The sequence below is a fragment of the Bactrocera dorsalis genome, unplaced genomic scaffold (genome assembly GCF_023373825.1).
Source record: "Bactrocera dorsalis isolate Fly_Bdor unplaced genomic scaffold, ASM2337382v1 BdCtg021, whole genome shotgun sequence".
NCBI lineage: Eukaryota > Metazoa > Arthropoda > Insecta > Diptera > Tephritidae > Bactrocera > Bactrocera dorsalis.
The window spans coordinates 112,468-140,361 of NW_026038072.1; the positions used below are offsets into that span (position 1 = coordinate 112,468).

Below are 27,894 nucleotides of genomic sequence, written 5' to 3' on the forward strand. Positions count from 1 at the left end.
CCGTTTTAAGTGTTCTCTGCCTTTTGTATCTTCACGTAATCTCGCTTCGGGTATTTGACCAAAACAAATTTTTCGGGTTTCTTCACGTACCATTTTGTTTATAAAACTTCATGGAGGCGACTTGTTTTAAGAGGGGCGCGCTCCACCCCATTCACTTTGAAGGACGACTGAATATCCTTATCGTTAATTATTTTTCCAAAAGCCGTCGATAGAATACGAATAAGCTAGGTTTAATGTATTATAAGCACTTACACATGCACATTTACTGTAAGAAAAAGAAATGCAATTGGTTAATGTTTATATTTTTTATTTCCAAGTACATAAAAATGTAATTTTCTTGTTAAGTGTCAATTTTGTAAGATTCGACATATATTGTATACAAACTTGTATGGAATTTGCTATTCTAAATAATATTATAGTAAGTGAAAGAAAGTTGATTTCATAAGGTTTGTGATAATTTTAATTTTTTTTTTTCAAATAAATTTGTAAAAACTTATTCTAGCATATTTGTAACCTAAAAGCGGTCCCCAACAACTAAATACACATCGAAGAACAGCACGTTTTTTAATAATAGTCTTAAAAATTAGCTCTTTTAATTTCTGGGTTGAACCTAGTTCAAAACTGTGGAAGTTTGAGCTTCAGTAGCATGAACTCCACAAGAAGCCAAATCTGACGAATAAAGCCGTTGTCAATAAGTTACAAAACACGACAACATTAATGTATTAAGTCGATCCATAAGACATGTTTTACCAAGCAAACAACATTTTCGTTTAAGATCCATTTTTTTGAGGTTACCATCGTTAATAGAGGAACTTTATAGTTTGTAATAGATAGACAGTTGACTATGCAGATAATGAGTAAATGATATGCATATACTTACATACATATGTACATATGTATGTATATGATTCCAAACTTAAAACCATTCCAAGAAAACCAAAAAAAAAAACGCATGGTTTTTCAATAGCCACCTATAGAAATGTAAGGACCTGGTAGAAGCATACCAAAGGCATATGAGCATAAAACATGTTATGATGTACAGTTGTTCACACAACCACACATATTCTTAGTTCTTTAAAAAAAAAAAATACGCATACATATTTACTATTTAGCATTGTACCCTACTTTAAACAGAAACTATCGCAAAATACTTAGTTAAACTTTTTTTGAATAACTGGAACTAAACGGCTAGAATGGGTAAAAGTTTGGGAAACTGGATATATTACTGAAGGGTACAAAGCTGTAAATAGAAATACATAATTTTGTGAAGAAAATATGAATAAGAAGAATATTGAATATGTAAGTTACATTATATTCACCTAGGAAACAGAGATAGCTTTAAGCGTGAAATATGTTAGCCTTGGAAGGAAATGTTCGTAGATTACACACACACAAAATAATAGATATGCCACGACAAAAGATAGTTTTCCTGTCTTGAATAACTAATAATCATTAATAAACTATCGATTTAAAGAAAAATAAAAAAGTACTCGGAGACTTTGTTAATTAATAGATATAAATAAAATATTAATAGACTCGGTATAGAAGTTGTTATTAAGGTTTTACTTCAGTAATAATTGCTGTACGCTCAATTCTATGAGCAACTGTAGGTACATACATACATACATACATACATATACAGTCATACAAATTTATTTCTTTATGGCCGCTTGTAAGTAAACAATTATAAGAAAAGTCTGATTATACATACATATGTATTTAGATACATATGTACATGTGCCTATGCATATTTTTCTAGCCCGCAATCGACCGACCATCAACTTCTTACTCTAATTTGTACGAAGAGCTACCTACCAACGTGCTTTTATGACAGCAGTATGTGTATATGCATATGTATGAGCTCATATATAAACATATCCAATATAAATGTATCGCTGCTTGTGTATTCACATGCCTAAAATGTGAGAAGCACGAACAAAACATGACCAAATGTTGAAAATTCCATATAACATTTTATTGTGACCGTTCAGTCGGTTGTTTTGTAGATACAAACCCATACATACTTTAATTCAGCTAAATTGGCTTGAGTTTGTGTGCGCGTATGTGTAGATGTTTGTATATAAACCTACTCGGCTCGTATACAATTAACGGAAACTGGAAATGTGGCAACAACGTACGCACACAAAAGCAATGTTAAAGCAGCACAATAGATCAGGGCAAACAGCACCGATAGCAGCGTCGGCAGCGGCTACTGCAGCGACTGCTGTAGGCATAGCGAAAGCAGCAAGAGACGAACGTACATACAATACCAAAATGAGTGAATAGAGAAAAAAAAGAAACAAGTCGACGAAAACTGGCAACATGGCGAAATGTTTTCTTAATACGAGTATATAATTGACTAGATGATGTTTGCGCCCGGGAGGGAGGTAATAAGTGGTAAAACTTGCTGAGTATGCGCGAAAGAAGAGGAGAGAATTTTCGATTTATTTACATAGCAGTGTAGATATGTGTGTATATACGTATGTATTAATGGGACTGTGTGCATGGCAATGAAGTTGATGAGTTGGTTGCCGTTTTGTAAATTTTGGTTCTGTCATATTGTTCTTGGTTCTTTTATTACACTAGTGTGCAAAGCAGAAAAGGGTGGTAGAAAAACAGAGAATATGCGATGTAGAGTAAGAGAACAGTTGTAAATGCTAGAACGAGAGAATTGATCAAAATAAGCACTTTTAACTTTCATAGGAACACACGTATACATATGTACATATATACGTGTTTATATGAATGCATAAACTCTTATAAAAATGTTTGTATGAATTGTTTAGGTAAAGATACAATACGGACACTACGTACGGTTTTTGCCAGTTACACAGGGTGTCCCATAGGTGACATTTTCTAAAAATTGACAATTGAACATGTGGGTATGTGTGATGTGTGGCTCTCATTTGATGGGAACTCATGGTAAAGATTTATATAAAATTTGAGTTGTTACACATATGGACATACATAAGTATCTACATATATAAACACAATTGTGTATGAGCGCATACAAATATAAATTTGGTGTTATTTTTCCTTATAGCGCTATTGTTGCAATGTCGGGCTAAGCCTTTGTAGGGTTGCTGATTCCTCTTATACTATTTCCTTTTTCTATACATACTTACATACATATGTATATACCAGGAACTACATGCAAAGAAACATATACACTCCTCATACCTACATACATACATATATGAGAATAAAATAATAACACAATCACACACACGATTGCTAGCAAATTAGGTAAGAAATCTTATTTTATTTGTAACGCGTCTCCTACCTACAATACAAAACTACATACTCATTCAAATGTTCCTACTACTTCTAACGATCTAGAAGTGAATGTTGCCTACTACTTTTCCACAGAAAACCAAATTAATATATGTATGTATATATAAAGGGTTGCGTCATTAAAAAGAGACATTTTATCTTTTATAGAAGATACCATTTCCTCTAGGCCTTCGTACATGTGTTTGTTGCTATTTAGTCAAAATTCTGACTAAGACTTATACATACATACATATGTATGTATGTATATGGGAGGTGGGGAGGTCAATTTTTATTTTTAGCCGAAAGAAAAACATATTTTGTATTTTTATTCTTATAATATACACAGCGCATCAGTTTATATAATTATTTATATTTGTCCAAACGGACGTGTGAATTTCAGATTGATATCTCAAAAACTGAAATACTAGTTCCTATATACAGACAGGCGGGTAGACAGACGGACATGGCTAAATCAACTAAGCTCGTCACTGGGAATTAATTTGTTTTGTTTGTTTGCTTGCAATATTTTTTAACACCGATATCGCTGGATGCTATTCTAAAATTCACCCCAGTTCGTCATACTGATATGTACATATATGTATGTATGCATGTGCATATGTACATATATTTCATAAGGTATCTGACGTTGCCTTCAATGTTAAGGGTTTAAACTACAACAAATAAATTAGACAACTATGCTTTACTTACGATAGGCTACTATTGATTATGTCATTCCAGGAGAATTAATTGGCATTAAATGAAAACTTAGAATCAAAGGCAAAATATAGAGATCCTGGATATTAATAAAATAATGTAGGTCCAACTGTGTTCAGAATAATAGGAGTCTAACACAAAACACAATAATTCAAAAATTAAATAAAAAATTAACAAATTATTAACAATATATAATTTTTGTTACTTCAGCACATCTGCGTGGAAGAGAAACACCCTACCCATTACACCCTTTTTGCGGGTTAAGGGATCGTCTCAGTCTGAAACTTTCGAAAAATCATGTGCATTATCAGATAGCATGCACTGTAATAATCATTCCCTCAAATCAAAATTCATATTATTACGATAGCTACGGAGTTTCTTGTAGAAAGGGAACAAGTGGGCAATACTCCAATCTTTAATCGCGTTTTTCTCAGAATGGTGATTTTGAAAACGGTTTTCAATTTCAAATGAAGAGTTTTGAAGATATTAGATTTATTTATAAAAAAATTGGATCGATTAGTTAATTTCAACGTTAAAAAAATCGAAAAAATAAGTGATTTTTCGGAGCTTCACACTGAGACGATCCCTTTAGTTTAATTTAGCGGACATGCTAACTCCATATTGCATCAAAAAAAAACAACTGCATTCCCACTCTGGATTCACTTTTATAACTTGATTGAAAATGGATTCATTCAATTTTAATAATTACGTGTAATTATTTACCTATCTACACACATATGTATGTATGTATGTATGTATATATAGTATACATATATAAAAGTATATTTTAAAGGTAACAGTGCGGCAAACATTAGTTGTTATTTTCATATATAATTATTTTATTATATGCATACATACATATGTATGTATGTATGTACATATATAAAACCAGCGCCGTTTGTCACTACTTGGTGCAAGTATCTATAGGGTGATTTTTTAAGAGCTTGATAACTTTTTTTTAAAAAAAAACGCATAAAATTTGCAAAATCTCATCGGTTCTTTATTTGAAACGTTAGATTGGTTCATGACATTTACTTTTTGAAGATAATTTCATTTAAATGTTGACCGCGGCTGCGTCTTAGGTGGTCCATTCGGAAAGTCCAATTTTGGGCAACTTTTTCGAGCATTTCGGCCGGAATAGCCCGAATTTCTTTGGAGATGTTGTCTTCCAAAGCTGGAATAGTTGCTGGCTTATTTCTGTAGACTTTAGACTTGACGTAGCCCCACAAAAAATAGTCTAAAGGCGTTAAATCGCATGATCTTGGTGGCCAACTTACGGGTCCATTTCTTGAGATGAATTGTTGTCCGAAGTTTTCCCTCAAAATGGCCATAGAATCGCGAGCTGTGTGGCATGTAGCGCCATCTTGTTGAAACCACATGTCATCCAAGTTCAGTTCTTCCATTTTTGGCAACAAAAAGTTTGTTAGCATCGAACGATAGCGATCGCCATTCACCGTAACGTTGCGTCCAACAGCATCTTTGAAAAAATACGGTCCAATGATTCCACCAGCGTACAAACCACACCAAACAGTGCATTTTTCGGGATGCATGGGCAGTTCTTGAACGGCTTCTGGTTGCTCTTCACCCCAAATGCGGCAATTTTGCTTATTTACGTAGCCATTCAACCAGAAATGAGCCTCATCGCTGTAGACCATAAATCGGACGTAAAGCGCGAAACACATTTCGAACCGAACACTGATTTTGGTAATAAAATTCAATGATTTGCAAGCGTTGCTCGTTAGTAAGTCTATTCATGATGAAATGTCAAAGCATACTGAGCATCTTTCTCTTTGACACCATGTCTGAAATCCCACGTGATCTGTCAAATACTAATGCATGAAAATCCTAACCTCAAAAAAATCACCCGTTATTAGCCCAGTTGGTGTTATTGCATTTAGCCTCTACCGCCGAGAAATTGCAGCAATGTGGGAGTTCTACTATACATACATACATATATCATTTAATAAACACATATGTATGTATATACTTGTATGTACGTATGTATGTAGAGCTCTTATAAATACATACATATAAAGATATTATGGATTCTTGGTTTTATCTGTTCAAGCTTATGCCCAGAAATCCTTAAAGCCCCGGACAATGTCGCTAGCAAAGCCGTTGACGTTATCGTCGACGTTATATAAAATACGATTGCATGAAAAAACTAAATAAATACGAGCTGTGTGTTTTTATTTCACTTTACGTTGCTGTTTTGTTGTGCGCAGACTCGTCAAAGCAACTCATATAGGTAAATACATACATACATACATATGTATGTACATGCAATGCATGCTCCAAAAATACAAAAACACCAGCACAGTGAAAACATGCCTTTTTCGAGGATGCAATGCGGGTGTTGAGAAGTGCAGAAAAGATCAAGTAAATTATTATGTACAATATACATTCATACTTATGTATGTATGTTCGCTTATTCCAGTTATAGCCCAAGACTTGTATATACGAATATATGGATGTATAAAAACTGGACGAACTAACAAGTGAGCTAAATTTCCGGCAGCCTGACTAGCTTCAGTCGCATGCATTGCTCGGTTTCGAATTCGTGTTGTCTGCCCACTTGCATCATTATCCCGGCCCCACTTGTACCCATACATACATATACATATGTATATGTATGTTCACATAAATAATACATGTAGTATGTACTATTGACGTTTGCCTCTGTGGAAACAGTGCAGGTTCCAAGCATCATGTGCAACCCAGCCGATCACATAAGCACACCCACACAGCAGCACGAAAGAAAATGCATCGTCCATGTCCCGCTGCACATTTCGTCACACTCATACCGTTGTAGAAATATCATTATACATACATACAAACATGCGTTTGGACATATGTACATACATATGTGGATGTAGGAATCCATGCAAGTGCTCACAAGTTTTCAAAAGACCCCACATTGCATGGAAAAACAACACATGGACCATGTACATATGTACACACACACATAAATGATTTTGTGATATACACGTACATATGTATATAAACAGTAAACGCAAACACAAATGCTATTTATGTACGTTTATAAGTACTTTTATATAAGTGTTTATATACTTTCGTTGGTGTTGTTCAAGTGGATTGGCCGAAGTAAGGAAGGTGCTTTAGCAGCGACGAGTAATATTTACACACATACGCAGTACACAAATATAAACGCTCGGTTGTGGGGCCGTATACTCAACCATCCACTTATATATAGTATACCATAAATAGGTGTATATTTTCATGTAGATGTGAGTTACAACACACCTACATACATTGTTATCTTTGTGTGTAGTTGCAGTAGTTCATAAGCCGCGGTGAGGTATTTAACATGAGCTGTTGGCTGGCCAAGTAAGTACACTAAGTTTGCCCACCATAGGTCTGATCAGAAATCGTGCGGCAGCGGGGGTTAAAATAACCACCTTATTCTCTTTCTCTCATTATTAAGCACTTGGGGTCCACTATATACACATATGCAAACGCCACAGCGAACAATCACACTCACATCGATATTGCCATACACATGCTCACACAATTCCGTCACATCAATCGAAGACCAAGCAAAAGTTACTTTTCTTCTCTTGGCCTCTTCGACCCCCTACCCATATGTGCAATTTATATATGAGAATGTATTTTAGGTGTTTTTTTCTGAGTTTAAAACTCGGCGCTGGCTGGTTTCATTATTGAGTTGTTTCAGCGCTGCCGGCGCAGTTGGGGCCGAGCGCGAGCGCCTACACTCGTCGACTTGCTTTCTCTGCAATTTAGTCGCATTTAATGCGCATTGGGGTGCGGTTGTTAGCGCGAACGTTAGGAGATCCTTTAGTGTTTCGATCGAATTGATGGAGATTTCTCTATGTTCAACATACTTATATACAAATATTAGCATTTTGATTATTGAGAACTACATATATAATTTGTTCGTTCCTTTATTTCACTTATTTTTGCACTTGCACTACACTGAATTAATCTTGTTTATATTATTCCACAATTTTACATAATTAAACAAAGTTTTAAAACCACGTACACTCATACGTTTTTACATTGGTCTGACGTTTTTTTTACGTAACGCGATAAATTTGTGGATTGAATTTAGAACTCACTTCAGCAGAATTTATTTCATAAATTAAAATTTTATGCACATTGAATTCAAATTACTCACTTGTGCACGTCGAAATCCACATAGCTGTTTGTAGGCGCTATTGATATGTACCTACTTACATATGCATAAATAAAAATTCTCTTGAAAATTACCAAAAAATTAATAAATTACGTCACATTTCAGAAAAATAAACACTGTTTGCGCGTTTTATTTGTGTGAATGAATGTTCTGTTCATTTGTATTCTAGTACATGACATTTGGGCGGGCTTTAGAATACCGTCCCAGGATTACGGGAATGAAATGGGAAGGGTGGATATATAGCAAGTCCTCCAGATCAAGAATATAAATAAATAAAGCCATGGCATTTCGAGATATTTGCATCTAAAGTTTAAATTTTCAACTATTTGAAGTATTTTTCGATTTAAAATGTATTCCCAGTTTGATTTCACCTAACACCTTCAGCAATTCGTTTGAACTCATTTTACTAGATTTTATTCAATATTTAACTTATTGTTCAATTCTAACGTTTGCATGCAGACAAATAACCAGTGTTACCATACTAATAAATTTTGCAAACGAACAAAAATAAAATAAAAGAAAAGATGAAGCATAAATATCTTTCAAATTTCCCTTCTCTTGAGAAACCTCGTGTTGGATAGACCAGGGTTATTTTTTTTTTCGAAGAGCGACCAAGGCCGCCAATCCAAAAGAAGTCCCACGTAAACAAAAAAATGAGAACACTCCCCTGTTGGACCGACCAAGCTTCTTTTTTTAAGCGCGGCCGAAGGCTTCCAAAGCAGAAAGGAATAATCGAATGTTTTATTTATTTTCTTCTATTGGGATATAATCTGTTTTCTTTATTCATTTCGGTTCATTTAAAAAATTTTCGATAAGGAACACTGGCTATTTGTCAGTTTACAACCGTTAGGTTAATGTGTAAATAAATAAAATTGAACAACAAGTTAAATATTGAATGAAAGCTATATTTGTACTTTATAATGAGAAATAAATGTGTACAAACGAATTAGTGAAGTGTTAGAGAATATAAAAGTGAAAAATATGTAAATATGTAGTACTAATACGGAATTCTAAATCCAACACAAATGTCTTATATTAGAATACCTATGAACAGAACATTCATTTATTTTATTATCTACCGCTCATTGACATTTTATCTTCAAACATTTTTTTCTCTTCCATAGACCATAAACAGTTTTTGAATAGAAGAAGAAAATAAACCGATTTTAGACCCATAGTCTCTTGGGCAAAGTTTTTCAAAATGATCCGTAGAACATTTTCCACATACGCGACATAAGGTAAAAAATTGATCCGCTCTAATGTACCTACACCAACATAATAAAAAAAAAATTGAAAATTGAACTATCCGAATCCCAAATTCTCCTTCTTCACGTTATTTTTTGAACACACATCGAATGTTAAAAGAATATTTAAAGCAATAAAAATGTAAGATAAGCATATCCCATTGTCATATAAAATTAATCAGAATTACAAAAGGACAACGTCCGGTGTGTTTTATGTGAGTACCTGCCATTGATGGCCCAATCTCACGGTGCTGAAAAGCACATAGATCAAAACAATCCGTTGATAAAGCAAGTTTTTTTGCAAACATTATTTGATTCCAACTGTTAAGGTGGAAGGAATAACATCGTCGGGTTCGAGTCCGATATAAAACCACTGCGATGCTGTGGGTCCGGCACCCGTCCGCAATGCGACTTTACACTTTCAATTCTACCTACATTTAGGTTTAAACCATAGCCACCATGAATCTCTCCAAAGGGCCAAACCCAATGAAAAGATTGGACTATGTAGCTTCAGCTTCTACTACTACCAGCTGAGCACCCATCAAACTAAATAACTGGTGACATTTGTCGCCTGAACTTCAAATGCCTTTTCATTAAGCATACTAATTAATTACGTATACTACATATAAAATAGGTCGCTGGAGCAGATCAAATATAAGATGAAAATCCTTCAACATGTTCGGTGGACACCAAAACAAGTAGGAATTAAGAGATAATAAGTGAATAGATGTACAACAAAGTTTACTTCATTATTCTTACATCTTACAACTTTGTTGATTTGGACAGAAATAATGCTCAAGAATGGATATTTTCAGGATCATCAAAATTGCTTAAATACTTTATATATACAAATGTATGTACATATGTATGTATGTATGTGAATATACGAAGATAATTTAAGTACATTAGTTCGTAAATTTTGGCCCCCAAAGATTTGGGTAGATAGAAGAGATACATTAATATGCATTCACCTTCGACCATTATGTTTAGTCGAATGCAACACACTTAGTAGTGCATTCGGGAATTATTGTACACAATGAGTAAAGTGCACACCGTCATGCATTTATATACCAACTTAGATGTAGATATGTATGTGGGTATGTACTCAGGTAGATGCAATAAATATGTATTTTATGGATAAATATGCACGGCGACAACAAAAAGATATAACCGATGTGATACGAGCATTATATACATTTACGTAAATGGTATGTACATAAAACCATATACATGCAAGTGTTTTGTGTATTTAATCATAGAGGAAATTTACGCAACAAACACACCCTCACAATGAAATGGTGGCGCTTCTGTGACAAAAGTATCTGGCAGGCGTTCTTTATGGATTCGCGTCCAGGCACTATCAGTGTGTATTTCTGCGACTAACTCCTGGCCACGACGATCCCCCTTGAATGATTTTTGCCTGCGTCAGCGTCGACATTTATCTCAGCTCGTCATTTTGTGGAAGAGAGAGAGCACTCTACAATTCGAACATAAATCGGTTGCAGTAAGCTGCAGTGCATAAACGCATTACCAATACACACATATGTATGTATATATTAAGCAAAGTGGCATTAAAGTAGCGCAAATTGTCCGGAGTCCGAACTAACATTGTGGAAACTTTGCCACGGCAGCATAAACTCAAGCAGCAAGACGAGCATTGTCGAGCGGCGAGAAACGAATGCTCGACGCTGCGTACGGCAGCCATTTCATGGCACAAATTAAGCAATCTCAAAACGTTTGAATACGTGACCAATGTTGAATATGTAGTTGTAAGAAATCGTTTCATTTTTCGATACTTTTCTCTCCCGATCCGGTTTTTGGCTCTCAGAGCACAAACCAGACTATGCGTTCCATTTGTTCAAAAATGCCAGTTTCTAGCAAATAACGACTTTTGTCGCTCGACTTTTGCTGCACTGCAGTAAAATTGAATAGCAAAACAGAGCGCAAAGCGGTTTAACGTTGTGAAACGAATTCGCTATGTACATGTATCTGTGTGTATGTGCCGCTGTCGTTAAAGCTGCCAAAAACATTCAAAACACATTCGACATCTCGTTTCTACGGCCGAAACCTCTCGTGCGGTACCAAATGCTCGCTCCCTTTCGCACTTGACGTTGCGTTTGTAGCGCTGTCGCAGTGAGCGAAACCCCTACAGCTCTTTGGGCTGTGACGCGCAAAGCCACACAACCCAACAAACCCATTCAAAGCGGATATGGCTATATACATTTAAGTATATACATACCCATGTTTGTGTGCGCTGAGTTTTAGCAACTGCGTTCTATTTGTTATTGCCTGTTCATGCCGATTAAATACCTATTGCGTTGTGGCTGTCGCTGCTGCTGCTTTGTGTAGTTCTCGGTGTAGCGACAAGCTCTCTTTAGCCGAGATACACACGCACACAAGTATAGAACTCATGGCATTTCTGTCGCACTTTCAACTATTGCATCGGTGCATCTCTCTCGATTTCGTGTAAAAAGCAGATGATGTGTGTGTGTGTGTATCATGTGGCTGACATGATGTATTCGAGTACAAATAGCAGAGTTGGGGACCATCATCGCGGTCGTGCACACCGTATCCATGCGGTGCTCACTATAGTTTGTAGATGTTTGCACTTAACAATTGTGTAAGTATGCGAGAGCCGCTAATATGAGGTACCCAATTCATGGTTCTAGCGCTCCGACCTCAGATGACTGCTGCCCCCTACCACTTAGCTGGATTTTTATTCTTATTTCTACATGGACTGCCTAAGTTTAAAGCTAAATCTGGTGAAATTCTTTGGTTGTCCGCTTTCAATTGCTGGAGCGTTCGAAATGTATGCATTCACACGCACACACATGTACAAATGTTAATGGGAGTTTCATTCTTTTTATTGAAAGTTAGTTAACTTATTCATCTCAGCGCTTCGTCATTGTCTACGCACACTACGAATATTTCACCAATACATGTACCGTCCTTAAATATTTTTCCCGAATCGCATTAGCAGAGCCCTTTTACGAACTTTGTAAGGGACCATAGCCGAGTTTAAGTTGATGTACTTAGGAACCATACTAAGTTTCCGCATGTTGGAAAGAAGCCCAAAACCGGTACAAATGACGCAGTCTTCTTTTCAAAAGTTTAGAATGATAATTAATATGTATCGTACGACTGAATTTAAGAAAACACATGTACCTGGACAAATGTACATAAGTATGTTCGCATATACAGAGCTACAATTACAGAGCTATTAACTGATAAAAGTCATAGCGGAATGTTTGATAATTTAATCGTCTGTCCAAAATTAAACCACAGCAAGTGCCCTCATGTATTCAAATTTATACTCATATTATCTATGTAAACCTTTCTTGAAATTCGATTTGTTACTAACACTCTGTTATAGTCAGTAGAATTTAAATGTCTTACCCGTAATTGAATGTATTATGCTTTAATCTTTTTTATTTCCTCGCAATTTTCCATATGCACGGCTTTTTAATAAAAATATCAACTTAAATCGCATTCTTTAAACTCTAACAAAAAATTTCTTATAAATTTACTTCCTCCACTTTCGATATGATGATTATTCGAAGCATTGGCGGAATGAATTAAAATGTGTTCAAGCGCTGAAAATTGAAAAAATAATAATAATTAATTGGCGAATAGAGAAAATACTAAATATATGTACATATACATTGGTACATATACATACATACATATGCATATTCATATAGTTGAACATTTCATGTATAAGAAATTTTAAAGAGTTATACACTTAGTTATTATACTATTTCCAAGGAAATTAAAAATAGTACTTATTTGCACTATTTTCTAGTGAAATAAAAACTAATTCATAATTCTATACAAATTATTGTATTAAACCGTTAAAGTGGAATTCAAGATATTGAATAACTTTAAGTTTATAAAGGACGTTGATAGCGCAGCATCTAAGATCGGTTGGAATTTCAAACAGAAAGCAACTTTTAACTAAAATTCTTTTATGTAACTCAAATCCGATGTTAATTTCGTAGTTAATGCACTTTTCAATGAATTTAAGTGGCATACACTAGAGATATGCATCAGGAAATAATTACTTTTACTGTAAGCTCAGGAATTATTAAAAAAAATTGATTTTTCGTGACTAATTTCTAAAAGCAATAATGTATAATTTTTGACGTGTTTTTAAATATGTATAATTTACACATACATTCATATGTGTACTTAGGAATGTTTTTGTGAATACGTTTAAAACACTTACTGGTTTAGTAGATTTTAACATTCCGCATGGACTGTTTCTGAAATAATAGATAATTTCGAAAAACCTCCATGTATTGATTAAACTATGATTTTATGTGCTTTGATTATTTTCCGTGAATCTGATACTTTTAGAATTTTTTATACTCTTGTTTTATTTTTATATTGTTAATTTGTTGTACACAATTGATCAGGAATTTTTTTCTTCTTTTTTGATATTTTCGGATTTTATTTTATTGCTTATGAACTTCGTATTTTCATTTTCTTTTGCTGTAAAAACAATTACTCTTTCTTCCAAGTGATCACTGTAGAAATGGAAAATATAAACAAATTATTAATATATGTTATAAACACTTGACACTTTTTAAAGGGCATATATATGACCAAAACAATATTAATTTTTTGTGCAAGTTCTGTATGATATTTGCTTCTGCTTAATTTTTGTTGAACTCGTAAATATATGCACTTTAAAATGCACACATACACAATCGGAATTTATATTTATTTTGAACGCATATAAGGCACAATTTCGCTACCATTTCGTTAACATAAGCATTCAGCGCTGTGTGAGGAAGAGACATTGGGGGCACATGCTATAGCGCAATAAAAATGGGCGAAATTTCGTAATTTCTTTTTGATGTTTTATATTTTTATTTAATGCTTGTCGCGCTCAAAATACCATCTTGTTGTTGCTATTTTTGAACACATTCGCGTCTTTATTTTTTGCATTTATTTTATTATTGCACTTTCCAATGGTCAAGCATCGGTTCGATTCACAACACGTCTCACCCCACCCCGTCAACATTAGTATACGCCTCTGCCGTTATACCGTACTGCAACGAACCGACATTGCATTTTTCGAACGAACGAGCGCACATTCATACATACAATACTTATATAGGTATTGCAATGAATTGCGCTTTGCCGCGTCGCATCACGTCGCACCGTACCATGCCGGGTCGCATACACCCTACATTCGCATTTAACGACCGCCTTAATTTACCGTACGATTTACACATTTCACCCGTCGCTCTGCCAGATACCATAGCATATTTTCATACCCAACTCTACAGACACACACTCATAGACACAATTCACCTACACAGTTATACACAAAACGGGGGGCGCGCGCGAATCAGCCGTACTTGTGAAAAATTCGTTCGGACTCGTTACGATTTCATTTGTATATATCTACATTCATAAACACTTATATGCGTATATTCTTGGTAGTTTTATTTACCAAAAATTTTAAATTAATACATTCAATGAATGCTTTAACTTCCGTTTGGATTTTACTTTGTTTCACCATTCACCTTTTGCTGCTTTGTAATTTTTATTTTTGCCTTTGTGTTTCTAAAATCTTCCTTTTGCTGTTGTTGGCTGCTACTTCTAAATGCTGCTGCTTTTGTTGCTGTACAAGTGTATACAACAATATCTACCGTATGGTTTCCAAGACGAAACGCGCGTTACGTTGTTTTCATGCAACCTCATCGCGATTTACTCAGTGACTGAGCTCAAGAATTGCTAGCCAGCAGCTCCTGAGAGCGCTTTTTCGTGCGCCAGATACTCTGTAAACAGGGTGCGATGCTTAGGCATCAACATGTCGATTAACTCACTTTTCATTTGTTGAATACGAAGTTTTGTTATTCTTAAAAAATATATTCAACACAATAGCTATGACCGTGTAATTTTGCATTTTTGTAAAAAATATTAATAAAATGTCTAAACTGCATTAACACAATAGTTTTACATATTTGAGAGTACAGTTATGAATTGACTGTGGTGCGAATCGCACCCTGTTATATGGGGAGAGCTGTATACGTGTAAGCATAGTCAGTGAAATGAGAGAGAATGTTGCCTCTCTAAAGTATCTATTCTCTGAGATATGTTTGTGGGTAAGAGAGCAGAAATATCTTTGAGATACTTTACCGCTTTTGATTTGTATATTTTATCGTTGCCTACCTAATGTTAATAACTCCCAAATATCTTTTGTCAATTGTTCATTCTAACATATTGCATTTGTTTTACTCAAAATCATCTGTAATCAAATTAATTTAAAGTATCTGATGTTGTTTACATTGGTGAATATGTTTTGAGAACGGTGGGAAAGACAACATTTATGACGCTCAATGCGCTCTTCAGAACAATTTGTTTATGAACGCGTGAACCTCCTTCTAACTGTATAACGATAATGATGACAAAAGTTAAAATTATTTAATTATCATATTTTTTTATCTAACATATTTTTATTAATAGGAGAGCTACGCTGCATTGATAATTTAACTGAAACATTTCAAAGGTAGAACACAATTTCAATTCAATTAACATTATATACACTATTTGATCGCGTTTACATTGTAATATATTAATTTCTTTTTGTTTTTGGAGGAAAATTACAATCATAACAATTTCTACAAAATTCACACGATTCAATATCTTAAATAAGGACAAATTTATATTCATTCAGTTTTTCAAAAATCTTTAAAGCACCAAATTTGCTCAGTGTACATACTTTCTAAACACATCGTGAACCCTGTGATAGAGAACACCCTGTACTACTGTTTAATGATTCGTCAACTACCTTACTTATTTCATTGTGTGAAAAATAAAAAATAAACAAATTCGTGGCATATCCTATCTGTGACCAACTTTTTATATCTACAAACATGGCAAGCTTGAAACAAGATTTGGATGAATATTTGCTACTTCAAAGCGATCAAAAAAAGAACTTCGGTGCCAAAATTCCACAAATCAAAGTGCCAGATTTGGGAAAATTGTTTACCCGTTCTGAGCCAACGGAACCCAGCAATAGTTGGCTGCAAGACACACAAGACAGTTGTTGTCCTAAATTGGTAAAAAATAAATTTTCACTAATTTTTATTTAATAAATGGCAAACTTCTTTTTTATTACAGTCACGACTGCAGCGCATTGTTGGTTTTGTTGCTTGTTTAGGACTAGGTGCTCTTTGCTTCAGCATCTCTATATTTTATGTACCAGTGTTAATATTGAAAGCCCGCAAATTCGCCCTACTTTACTCTTTGGGTAGCATGTTTTTCATACTTGGCTTTTGCTTTTTATCTGGCTTTGGTGCCTTTCTCAAGACTGCTTTTTCAAAGCCACGTATGTTGGTATCCGGCACATATACCAGCTCTTTGATAGCAACACTTTACTGCGCACTGTTAGTACATAGCACAGCGTTAACCGTCCTCTTTGCTGTAGCGCAAATAATCGCTCTTCTATTTATGATAGTTGGTACGGTTCCCGGTGGAGCTTCCGGAATAAAGTTCTTCGGAAAAATGTTCAAGAGTACCGTATCCTCAACAAGTACACTGCCCGTTTAGTACGATTATATTAATAAACATATTGCTTTTTTTTCATAAACTTGGTAGATACATATTTCTTACCCGCTTATATGTTTAATCAACTGAGTTTTATACACATATCTCATATTTAACCTCTAGCCATTTCAATAGCTAAAACTCTATTTTAACTAAAAGTGACATGTGTGATACCATTAAAAGAATCGTTTATACATTTTAGCATAGCCGATAATATTACAAACACAAATGCACTTTGTTTTATTTTATGTTAATTGTAGACGACGTATTTAAAATGAAAACCTTATCTTCAGGATAACATTACATAGTCTAATCCTCGATTTCACCAAGATACAAAGTTTTATCACTGGACGCAGATAATATCAGAGGTTCTTTTGAATGAAAATCGACATCATTAACGCTGCCATTGTGACCAGGTAGCTTATAAATTATACGCCGGCTGGTTGTGTCCCAAATATAAACATAGCGATCAGAAGAACCAGCAGATATCTAATAATTAAATATATAAACTTTGATACAATTAATAATATATTACATTTTTACCTTGCTGCCATCCGGTGACCATGAGCAACGTAATAGATTCTTTTCAAAGTTGTGTTGATGTCCTTGAAAAATTTTTACGCACCTTTCAATCGGAGCATAGGGGCGTATATCCCAAATTCGAAGCGTATTATCCATGGAATTGGAAAGTAAATATGAACCATCTGGTGATAGCGAAATCCCCGTTACTGTATCAGTATGTCCACGTAAACGGTGCAACACCTGTTGATGCTTGCGTACATCCCAAATTTTTATTTCATTATCAATACCACCGGAGATCACTTGATCTCCAATATCATTAAAACATGCTGCAGTTACTTGATATGGCGATTCCATTGTGTGTACCGAATTCTTTTTTCGTGCATCCCAGATTCTTATAGTTCGATCATCAGAACCTGAACATAGCATTTGGTTGCCCCTGCGCGTACGATGAACAGTATTTACAAAATTTGTATGCCCCTTTAGTTTACGTACTCGCTGCCCTGTTACAATGTCCCAAATGGCGACAGTTTTATCAGTAGCACATGTATACACATTTGATCCGTCCGTCGAAAAATGTGCTTCCAAAACCGCACCGCTGTGGCCAGACATTACCATTACATTTTCACATTCGCCATACACATTCCAAACATCTGCAAGGTAAATGGTATCTAAATAATTATACATATGTATATCTCAATTTTTATTTATACTGACATATTTGTCTATCAAAGCCAGACGAAACAAGTATGTCGCCATCCGGATGGAATTCAGTTGTAAAAATCTCTCCTTCATGGCCTTCCAATAGCATTATTGGCGCCATTAAATTAGATGTACGTCGAACGCCCTAAAAATATATTTGTTAGAGTATATAAATGAGGCAGAAGTACAAGTATTCAAACCGATTCCATCAACGCTTTATCACGATTGGTGTATGCAATAAGATCATTTTTGCTGCGTTTGGTATCGTGCGCCAACACTAAGCTTGTCCCTGGTCTTTTCGTACCCATATTTTTATATTTAATGTCCTTTAACGAACAAAACTTGTATATTGTATACACGCTCTCATATAAAAAAAAAGTTTAACAATACATATGTTGCGTTTGAGTAAATTGTCCGGTATATCAACCGCAGGGCGCTTCATATACTCGATTTTTATAACAGATTGCATAAGATTAATGAAATTACCGCCAATGCAAGCTGCCAAATCTGTAAACTTATTATTATTAAATGCGATAATTGCAAAACGCATTCAAGAGAACGTATACAATATTACATCGCTGATCTTTTGATTTAAGATACAGTTATATCTTTTTTTTATTATTAAACTTATTAATTTAAACTTCTCAAGGGATTTATTCATTTCTTTTTCTTCTACTTTTAGTGCTGCCAAATCATTAAAAATCATTTTTGGCGTTACAATAAGAATTCGTCTGAATACGAATCTTTAATCTATAATTAAATAATGCTGCGATGCACTCCATTTAACTCAATTAGAATTTGATTTGCTTTTATAATGTAGTAAAAGAATCAGTGATAATTATTTATTTTTATTAAATGATTGCCTCTGACAACAATGATAGAGTTCTATATCAGTACAGATACCATAATTTTCATGACGGTCTCCATAGCAACGGTTATTTGACTTGCATTTATCGGTATTTAAAAAGAGAACATTTAAAGTTGATAAGTACTGTTTAAGTGCATCAATAGCTTAAGTTCATCGTAGGGCAAAATGGATGCGAGCTTTGTCAGTCAAATGTCCTGCATCTGTGTCGGGCCGAAACGTGCAGGAAAAACCCACCTTCTAAAGGCACTGGAGAATCCGGACTGTATTGATGAGACAACCTATTCAATGCCAACAAATGGCACAAATATTTTTACAATCAATCTTTCAACAAGGCTTCCAAATGCCGCAAATCCAACTGAGAAAAAACAGACAGATTTAAATGATGAAAAGAACAGCAACGAAGTCTCAGGCGCCACAGAGCTAAAGAATAAGAGGCCCAAGGCTCCATTAAAATGCATACGAGTTTTGGAAATTGGTGGTGCGATGGCACCACTCTGGCGACAATACTATGAAAAAGTGTCGAAAATAATTTATGTCGTCGACACTTCAAATCTTTGTCAAATTTCTGCAGCAGGTTGGTTTACGTAAATGTCCATTTATTTTAGATTAATTCTCATTTACGCTTTTGTGTACTTGAAGGGGTTCTGCTCTATTCTATATTGGCCGAGCCTCGATTGCAGCGCTGTCGAATTTTGTTAGTTTTAGCTAAGATGGATTACGCCTACCGGCAGATGCGCAATGAAGCTTTACTTATGCTGCAAATATCCGTGAGAACTCTGTATTTCGATTCAAAAAGTATAACTAGAAGTTCAGACACACTCTTTCAAGACCGTGCTGTAGCATCACTTTAAGCATTTCGATTAGTTTATAAGCTCCTATCATTTGTTACGACAATCTGTACTTAAGACAATAATTTGCATATATTCCTATTTTCTTTATTTTTTTTTAGAAGCTTCAAAAGGAAATTCGGCAACAGTTAACTATTGTGGAGGCTAGCGCTGTCAGTCACGTGGGTTTCGGAGCTATATATGCCTGGTTGCAGATCCCTTAGAATTTTCACGTAAAATGTAATTATTTATTTACATAAAATTGATGGAACTCGTTTAATCAAATAAATATATGTATACATACTTAACATCAACTTCAATGTATGCTAGATTAGGGCGGTGCCTGTCCTAGTGAAACTTTTGTAGTTTTCACGCTCATACGTTAGAGTTTGTAATGGGCTTGCATGTATTTTAAATTACTGTTGATTTCCGGACTGTCTCTCAGCACTTCCTTTGCTGCCTGCAGGTACGATTTGGCGCGCATCAGATCGCCAGAGTGCGCTGCTAGTACAGCCAAGTTATTAAGGGCGGCGCCGCTGCACGCATCCGCTGTTAGACATAGCTGAAGACATCGACGAGCCAAATGAAAATCACCAGTTGACTTGAAAGTAGATATTAAATATCCATTTATTATATACATACCTAGCCTACTTAGGTATTTATTTTAGATATATTCTGTGACCATACAGATGAATGTGCTAAAGAAACTTACCAATGCGACAAAACTCATGTTGTACCATATATCCGCTTTTTCATTGGTAGTCTTGGACAGCAGCAGAGCTCGCTGAAAACAAGGAAGTACCAGATCGATTTGTCCCCCATACAAGCAACACAATGCAATATTACAATAAAGTTCTGCCGAGTGAATTCCCAAAGCTAGAATTCGCCTAAATTAAAACCGTATTAGAGTTCAATTGCCGGCATAGAATTTGACTCACCTGTAGTACATAAGGGCCATCTCAGGATTTCCATCGTAAAAATGATTCAAAGCAATTGAGGCTAGTGCTTCGACATTTATAGGATTAAGCTTGGTAATGAGACGATATATTTGCATGGCACTATCGGGTTTGGATAGAGCATCAAAAATACGCCCTTGTTCGATACGAAATGTGACATTGAACGGATGTCGGTCTACAGCCATACCGATGAGTTCGAGTGCACGTTCGGGTTCATCCAGACGTTGATATAATCGTGATAGCAGTAAAAACGTATCAGGATGCGGAAATACTGCCAATGATTGCACGAGAAATGTTTCCGCTTTTCGTGGAGAGCGTAATATAAGCAGACATCGGCCTATTTGCTGATCCCACCACCAATCAACTGGTGCCCCCGAACGAGTGGAACCAGAAGTTCGCTTTTGTTTGTGCACCTCCATGACAGCTTCGCAAAGTGAATATGCTTTTTGAACATCCGATTCGTGATAGTAGAGGAATTGAAAAAGTGCTTTAATAAGTGCCTCTCGTTCGGCGTATATCGTGGGATTGAGGCGTGAAGCTTGATACAGTTTCGCGGTAACATCACCCACCGTATATGCGGCGGCAGAAGAAGCGCGAATGCGCGAAGCAGTACCACATCGTGATGCTGTACGGCTACCCATTGAAGAACCAGGTCGAGAGGTAGCAGTACCCGGCCGTACCTTGGAATATGGGCATGCCATGACTATATGAATATGAAATCTTAATAGGATCTAGCGCCTTACCATACCCGATTTGGGTCTAATGCTCTTACTGCTCTGCTCGGTCGCAGTGCGGCTCCCTTCACTCATTGGTAGGTCATTTCTTTTTGCAGCTATGGTGTGAGCTCGCAGCGTGCTTGTAGTTGGTCGTGGTATGAATGCTGTTTTAATTGAGGTACCTGGCCGGGCGGCTGTGGCAATTCGCTCCAACTCCACTTCCTCATTCTCTGTGTTCGTACGACCCCAGCATTAATACACCATTAAACAGAGAGAGACCAATGAAAATATGAACATGTTTTAATAAAAAAAAAAACAAAGGCAATTCGAAAGATCAAAAAGTACTCGAACCCACTTTTAAGCAAATGTAATATAATACGAGTGCACTAGCCGGAAAGTATGGTATGTGATCGTGTGTATAAGCTAGGGGCGGTATCAGGCTATGCAACATGCAATAACCAAAATGTAGCACCGCAGCATTATCACCGAGTGCGCCTGTCTATGTGTGCATACATGTGTAGTATGAAAAAAATAATAAGTAACGAGATGAAAATAAAAATTCAGGGTGATTGAACACGTTGGAATGCAAGAAGCGTGGCATGAGTATTCGGGCATTGAGATGGTGTGCGGCTGCGCAACTGCCACGGCATGCCATGCCAACGGAATGCAGCTGAAATATTCCAATGCAATCGTAATCCGTTAAGCCACTCAAGCTCGGAATTTTCAGCATTCATGTCGGCTATCCACACATACATACATATAAAATGGCACAAAAGCACACATTTATGAGACTGGTTAAAATATAGTGATTCTTTTGGTGCATCGGTCAAAATATCGGTATACATATATTGAAATACATTGGTGAACCTTAAGGAATGGGCGCTCGGAAAATGGTCACAAAACAATCACCAGATTTGAACTTTTACATTTCGTTGTAGACCTGATTCCCGTGCTATTTCATGGCGGCCCTTGCCTTTACAATATACTTGACTAGTTTCTTACAAATTACGAGTTAGGTACATGACCCAAAACCCATTCTCATTAATAAGGGATTAGAGCATCTTCCTATCGATTTAGTAAATGTTCCACTGCGCTACAGTTTAAGCTACTTGGCAACAGTGCTGAATATATGTATGTAGTTTGGCTACTGTGCAATTCCTCTCGACAGCAGTCAGATGCACACATTCATACTTACCCCCCTCGAAGGCATCGTCCGTCTCCAGATCGTCGATGTAGACGCGCTGGGTAAGCGCGCGCATTTTTAATTGCCATACGCCCTCCATCATCCACGTGGGCATGCTCACTTTATTGTTATTACCATTGGTATTACCATATTTCGTGTTGTTGCTTTTGAAGTTTTGGTTGTGGCTTCGCCCCTGCCTTGAGCCGCTTGTGAGATTCAGGTTGTTGCTGTTGTTATTGTTCCTGACTATGCTGCCGCTGCCGCCAACTCCCCTACTGTACTGTGCATCGGCCTCGTGGCTCTCCGACGAAGAGGTAAACATTTGCACATTCGTTTCATGGCCAGTGCGCAACATGCCATTGCACACCTCAACGCATTTTTCATATTTTCGCCGCCGAAACAGTGAAACCGCTTGAAAATACTGCCACTCGAGTGCGGCTATTGTTATCGTCGGCGGCAGCTGCGGCTCCAACTCCGGCTGGGACTGCGAATGTGTCTGCTGTATTGAAAGTGACGCCATGGCTGTCGTGGCATTCGCACAAGCTAAACTTATGTTGCTGGCTGTGCCCATCAGCATGCGCGTTGAGGGGAGCGCTGCCAATGGAGCCAAAGGAACTGCTGTCGTCATCCTACCGACTGTGTGCGCTTTTTTCGTTTTGAAGGCGTTTTGCTTTTCGTACAATTGCCGCTCTGATTGTTGCCTGTTCTAGGTTTCCTCTGCTCGATTTCTTTTTTATGTGAAGTGGTTGCTGCTTCAATCGCTCTTTAAATTCAATTGGCTCCTCTGACTTCAGACATTATTGATTTAACCTGTTGGAATTTTTAACACCGGATATGAACTAATTTCAACAATTTCGAAGGTTACACAATTTGATTGGAATTCCTCAGAAGCCATCACATTTTTCGCGGAGTATTTTATGTTGATCTCTGGATATACATAAATACATACCAACTTCAAAACTGCTAACCGAAAATGTATTATTTATCTACTTTGTGTTCCCACATTTAATAAACAGATATTGTGTTCGTAAAAGCTTCGGAAATGCTAGTAAATGAAAACTTTTGTTTGGCCTTTTCCGTTGCCATGACGGCGCGATAGTTCAAGGTTGCGCCTACAGGGTGTTTATTCGTAATATTAGTCGGTCTTGGAGGAGATCTGAAAAATAAGTAGTTTTAGAGGAACCATTTCGGACTGGTCTGTTTAAGGGTCCATGGAGACATACCATAAATCTGAGCAGCTTTGCGCTACTGCATGTGGATTCTTGCAACAGTTGCTCCATCGCACGTCGGAAATATTTACAAAGCCTTCGCTTAGTTGGCAAAGCCGTCAGTATGATGACGTTTCAAACATGGTTCTGGCTAAGCGAACTGCTACTGCTAGAATCTGGATTCTCTTTTAATCTAAAAGTCTTTTCAAAAACGGCAAAGCGATAATTTTCAGTTTTTCGGCAAGGCAAAGGACAAATAGTGGTTTTTTCTGCTACCTCTTCAGGCCTACGATTTTTTAAATCTGCGAAAGTCTCAATTATTGCTCATGTCGACTTGTCCCAATTGGGAGACGTTGTATGTGCTTGCGAACTGAAATGCTGCGCCTGATGCCTTGTTGTAAGCATTTCGCTGCAATATCGAAGCGCATTAACATGAAACTGCTACTGTGCAGCAATTGGTGTTTTTCTTTGATTTTTAGATCCAGAGTCGCCAGCCAGAGGGCGAAGCGTACAAGGCACAGAGTAGCTGCAGAAATGGCAAAGCAAACAAAAGAAATGGGGGACTAAGGCCAGCCCGTCTCCTTGACGTTTGTCATGTGTTGCGTATGCGCAGTTCAGCAGCAAAAGCGTGATGCAGTAGCAGCAATGACAGGCATACATAAATACCTTTATATACATATGTACATATGTAAGTATATGCGTATGAGTAGGTTATGGGGATGGATGTACGTACGTGAGGTTGTATGATTTCTACGTACACGCAGCATATATACATAATTACATAGATATACGTAAATTATGATTTTTTACGCCCTCGTTTAGTATTTTCCAAATGTAAAGAATATAAAAAGTATATTTTCTAAATATCATTAAAAATATGCGGTAAGTGCAATTGAAGCAAAGTTTAAAGAAACTCGTCTTACTTATTTTCCAACAACGTTTCAATACAAAGAGTTTATTTTACGAATTGATACGACGGCCCCCTCATTAGGGCTCATTTCAACTATTTCGAAATGCACACTGTAAAACTGGCGCAAGACTCCTGGCTCTAGATGCGAGTATGTGAGTTGGGTTGAGCTTGGTTTCGGTTTGATTTGGTATGTTGCTCTGCGCACTTTGGCATTGCAGCGCGAATTCGCATTCAATGGTATTTGGTGCATCGTGAATTTCACTTTATTTCAGTCATTCCAGCCAGTATGGGCAACAAACGATTCAATAAATCGACAATCGAACGATCGACCGATCGACCGATCCAGTGTTCCAGCGCTCTTTAGCCGTTGGTATTGTGGAGCTTTGGCTGCTTCCCTCCCCCCAAAGCTCTGCGCCGTCATCGATTGCTCAGCTCTCGCGGCTCGTACGCGTTTGGTAGCCAAAACAAGTTTCGGTATTTATGCTGTTTACCTTATTTCATATGTACATTTGTTTTTAAGCATATGAACATACATACATACATACACATATGCACACATGTTGATATGTTTGCATGCGAAATGTGGAGATATGTTTTAATTTGAATTCGCTTTACTTTGTTCGCATTTGGCCGTATTACTTGACGCTGGAAATGTGTATGTGTGTATGTGTATGGATACAAATGCGTAAATATGTAGTTGACAATGTGCACACACAACAAAACATACATACATACATGCCTGCCCGCATACAGCATTATAGAAAATTCTTCGCGAATTGTTTGCATTTACGGCGTTCATTGGTAATTCCCCAAGTGATTTTGGGGCAAAATAAAAATTCCAATCATTTCAAAGCTTCGCTCTTCCCCGTGAATGGCTACGAACAGGCGTTTTTATACATACATACATATGTACAGGTAAGTGTATGTATGTCAGAAATGCAGAATAGAATGTTTTTCTATTCAAATTCAGAGCCTGGTTAGCTTCATTTTCGCCTCGTAATGCTGCAGTTTTGGTCAACTAAAGATAATTTAGATAATCCGTCGCTCCACAAGACGGGCTTGTTGACGGTTGAACAGGATGAAAAATTTGGTCCAAAAACTTTTCTGACATTCCTACAACTATTTTGAGAATGTGGTTTAGGCTGCAGCAAGTTAAGAATCTTTTCCCTTAGAAAAATCGGCCAAGGAGCATGCACATGTATACATATGTATGTGTGTGTATGTGCATGCATCGCAAGAATGAGGCGGGAGGAACGCGCGTTTATAAAATGAACTGAAAAATAAGCAAGACGAAATAAAAATAAGAATACGAAATTGCTAGCCTTCTGAACACAACAGCAACAACTACCCACTGTCCCAGCATGGCGATGGAACCAGTTCGCGAGAATCTGTAAGTTGGATATGCAGGCATAACTTGAATGGGTTTAGCTGAGCCTAACCGATGTAAGGAATGATATGTGCGTAGGTAAGGAGGTAGGAGCATTTCGAGCTCATGCGGCAATTTGTGTGCGCAGCATCAGCTTGGTCTTCGGTGAAGCCTGACTGACTTTGCTTTGCCTGTTTAGCTGACTGTTCGTCAGTTGGTCTCGAGCGCCGATCGACCTGATCATTTCTGTTTATTATTAGGTACTTGAAACATACATACATATATATGTATGTGTATATATGTATAAATGCTAAGATGTGAAAATGTATGTATTTTCCATATGTTCATATAAACTCTAAAGTTTGGATGTGTATCTACAGTTACAAACATATCACCGAACAACTTTTTAAACTGCCTTTTTGAAACCAAAATGATTACAGTGCCAGAGTCCGATTTCTGATCCGGTGGTTTTTACTATTGTTTGCATAAAAAAGCTTATCCGTTCCAAAAGCTTTTCGTAGTCGACTTGAATTTCGCGAACGCAAAGACAAGCCCGAACCAACTTCGTGGTTGAGAAATCCGTTGAAGTCAGTTGAGAATGGGAAATTCTTTTATTTGCGCTCATAAGTCTTACCTTGTAACATTCTAACTTTCAGTAAATAGTTTTGGTATGTAATTTTAACTGTAGTCATGATAATAAGCTACCGAGGCTCAATCGGTCTGCTAAGGATTCGATTTTCACTTTGGGTTTTGTCAGCTTGAGTCCCAACTTTTGAAAGCTGTTTAGGGTTTATTTTATTGACCTTCGTTCCTTGCCTTCGCCTTCGTCGTAATCGTTGCCTTTTTGCAGTCCGTCCATTCAAGTTATTTATTGTTGCTGTCACTGGCGTCGCTATTGCCGCCGCTGCAGCAGACCAATGGAATTTCACTTACACATCCAATTCAACCGCGCTATGTCTTACAAACACAAGCACAATCAAAATTCTTACGACGTACAAGCATTTATACATACTCTTTATTAATCAGCATGTAACTGAAGTCAAATCTTCTTGGTTCTAGTTGAATAATAGGGTTGGCCCATATCCGTCTGTCCGTCGGTATAAGCTATAGCCTGGGCAATATTTGAGGTACAAGAGTTTCTTGACACTCTTAGTAGGTGTAGATGGTGTCCTGTGGATGCGGATAAAGTTTATAAATTGCGAAGGTATGTAGTGTTCGGCTACTCCCGAACTTAGGCGTTACTACTTCTTACGTTTTTACTGTTGAATATTTGTAAAATCTAACAAATAGCAGTGGATATGGTTATGGATGGTTTTCGTCCGGATTTAATAATTTTTCCAAACGCTAAAACTTATTGTTTATCCTGCTTTATGATAATACTTATAGTATCAGCCACTGTGAGTTTCAATCAGACTGTACTTCGTACGATCCGCAGTCCCCTAAACAGGTGTTTTTTACTCCTGAAACGCACTGAGAGCGCCAGCCCATCTAAGAGTCTTTGAAAGAAATAAACGAAGATATTTGGTCCAATAGGCATTTTTTTGTACTCGCAAATATCTGTAGCCTATTCAACTATTGGCACAAGTGTGCATATGTATGTACGTATGTAAGTAAATAAATAATTAAATTCATAAGCTCACTTGCAGTGCATATCCACAAAGATTTGTGTCGGTA

At 36.7% G+C, this 27,894-nt stretch overlaps 5 protein-coding genes across 17 annotated transcripts in view; 2 read left to right on the plus strand and 3 right to left on the minus strand.

Annotated features, from left to right (window-relative positions):
- The window catches only part of LOC105229259 (protein split ends), a 64,251-nt gene extending 49,108 nt beyond the window's left edge, over positions 1–15,143 (minus strand). For 6 of the 11 annotated variants that reach the window (XM_049461331.1, XM_049461330.1, XM_049461327.1 and 3 more), the window contains exons 1-2: positions 13,631–15,143; positions 2–265 (exon numbers count right to left, since the gene is read on the minus strand). Coding sequence is in view for 9 of the 11 variants with exons in the window: in XM_049461327.1 (XP_049317284.1) it covers positions 2–93 (92 nt within the window). In the remaining 2 variants the exon portion in view is untranslated. Of the gene's footprint in view, position 1; positions 266–12,801; positions 12,999–13,630 lie in introns of all 11 variants that reach the window. The other 5 variants (XM_049461329.1, XM_049461321.1, XM_049461323.1 and 2 more) reach the window with 4 other exon arrangements.
- A 1,032-nt stretch (positions 15,144–16,175) lies between these two features.
- On the plus strand, positions 16,176–17,194 carry LOC105229258 (vesicle transport protein SFT2C). Its single transcript, XM_011209410.4, has 2 exons — positions 16,176–16,478; positions 16,540–17,194. Exons 1-2 carry the CDS (start codon positions 16,293–16,295, stop codon positions 16,966–16,968), a joined length of 615 nt encoding a protein of 204 aa, XP_011207712.2. The 5' UTR covers positions 16,176–16,292; the 3' UTR covers positions 16,969–17,194.
- Positions 17,072–18,567, minus strand: LOC105229257 (U5 small nuclear ribonucleoprotein 40 kDa protein). The gene is made up of 4 exons (XM_011209409.4): positions 18,387–18,567; positions 18,202–18,331; positions 17,509–18,137; positions 17,072–17,454 (listed from the first exon to the last, which is right to left on the minus strand). The coding sequence occupies exons 1-4, from the start codon at positions 18,492–18,494 to the stop codon at positions 17,275–17,277; spliced, it is 1,047 nt and encodes a 348-aa protein (XP_011207711.1). The 5' UTR covers positions 18,495–18,567; the 3' UTR covers positions 17,072–17,274.
- A 147-nt stretch (positions 18,568–18,714) lies between these two features.
- LOC105229261 (ADP-ribosylation factor-like protein 16) lies at positions 18,715–20,144 on the plus strand. The gene is made up of 3 exons (XM_011209415.4): positions 18,715–19,628; positions 19,694–19,821; positions 20,004–20,144. The coding sequence occupies exons 1-3, from the start codon at positions 19,220–19,222 to the stop codon at positions 20,103–20,105; spliced, it is 639 nt and encodes a 212-aa protein (XP_011207717.2). The 5' UTR covers positions 18,715–19,219; the 3' UTR covers positions 20,106–20,144.
- LOC105229260 (tetratricopeptide repeat protein 8) lies at positions 19,818–26,471 on the minus strand. 3 transcript variants are annotated; one of them, XR_007423482.1, is made up of 7 exons: positions 23,686–26,455; positions 22,749–23,546; positions 21,581–21,783; positions 20,820–21,517; positions 20,594–20,768; positions 20,186–20,482; positions 19,818–20,100 (listed from the first exon to the last, which is right to left on the minus strand). XR_007423482.1 is itself a non-coding variant. In XM_029551527.2 (7 exons), exons 3-7 carry the CDS (start codon positions 23,362–23,364, stop codon positions 20,264–20,266), a joined length of 1,911 nt encoding a protein of 636 aa, XP_029407387.1. In that variant the 5' UTR covers positions 23,365–23,546; positions 23,686–23,892; positions 23,960–26,455; the 3' UTR covers positions 20,108–20,263. The 3 variants fall into 3 exon arrangements, 1 of the variants encoding a protein (XP_029407387.1); XM_029551527.2 differs by lacking the exon at positions 19,818–20,100 and having other exon boundaries at positions 20,108–20,482; positions 23,686–23,892; positions 23,960–26,455; XR_003845964.2 differs by lacking the exon at positions 19,818–20,100 and having other exon boundaries at positions 20,139–20,482; positions 20,594–20,757; positions 23,686–26,471.
- Between the last annotated feature and the right edge of the window lie 1,423 nt (positions 26,472–27,894).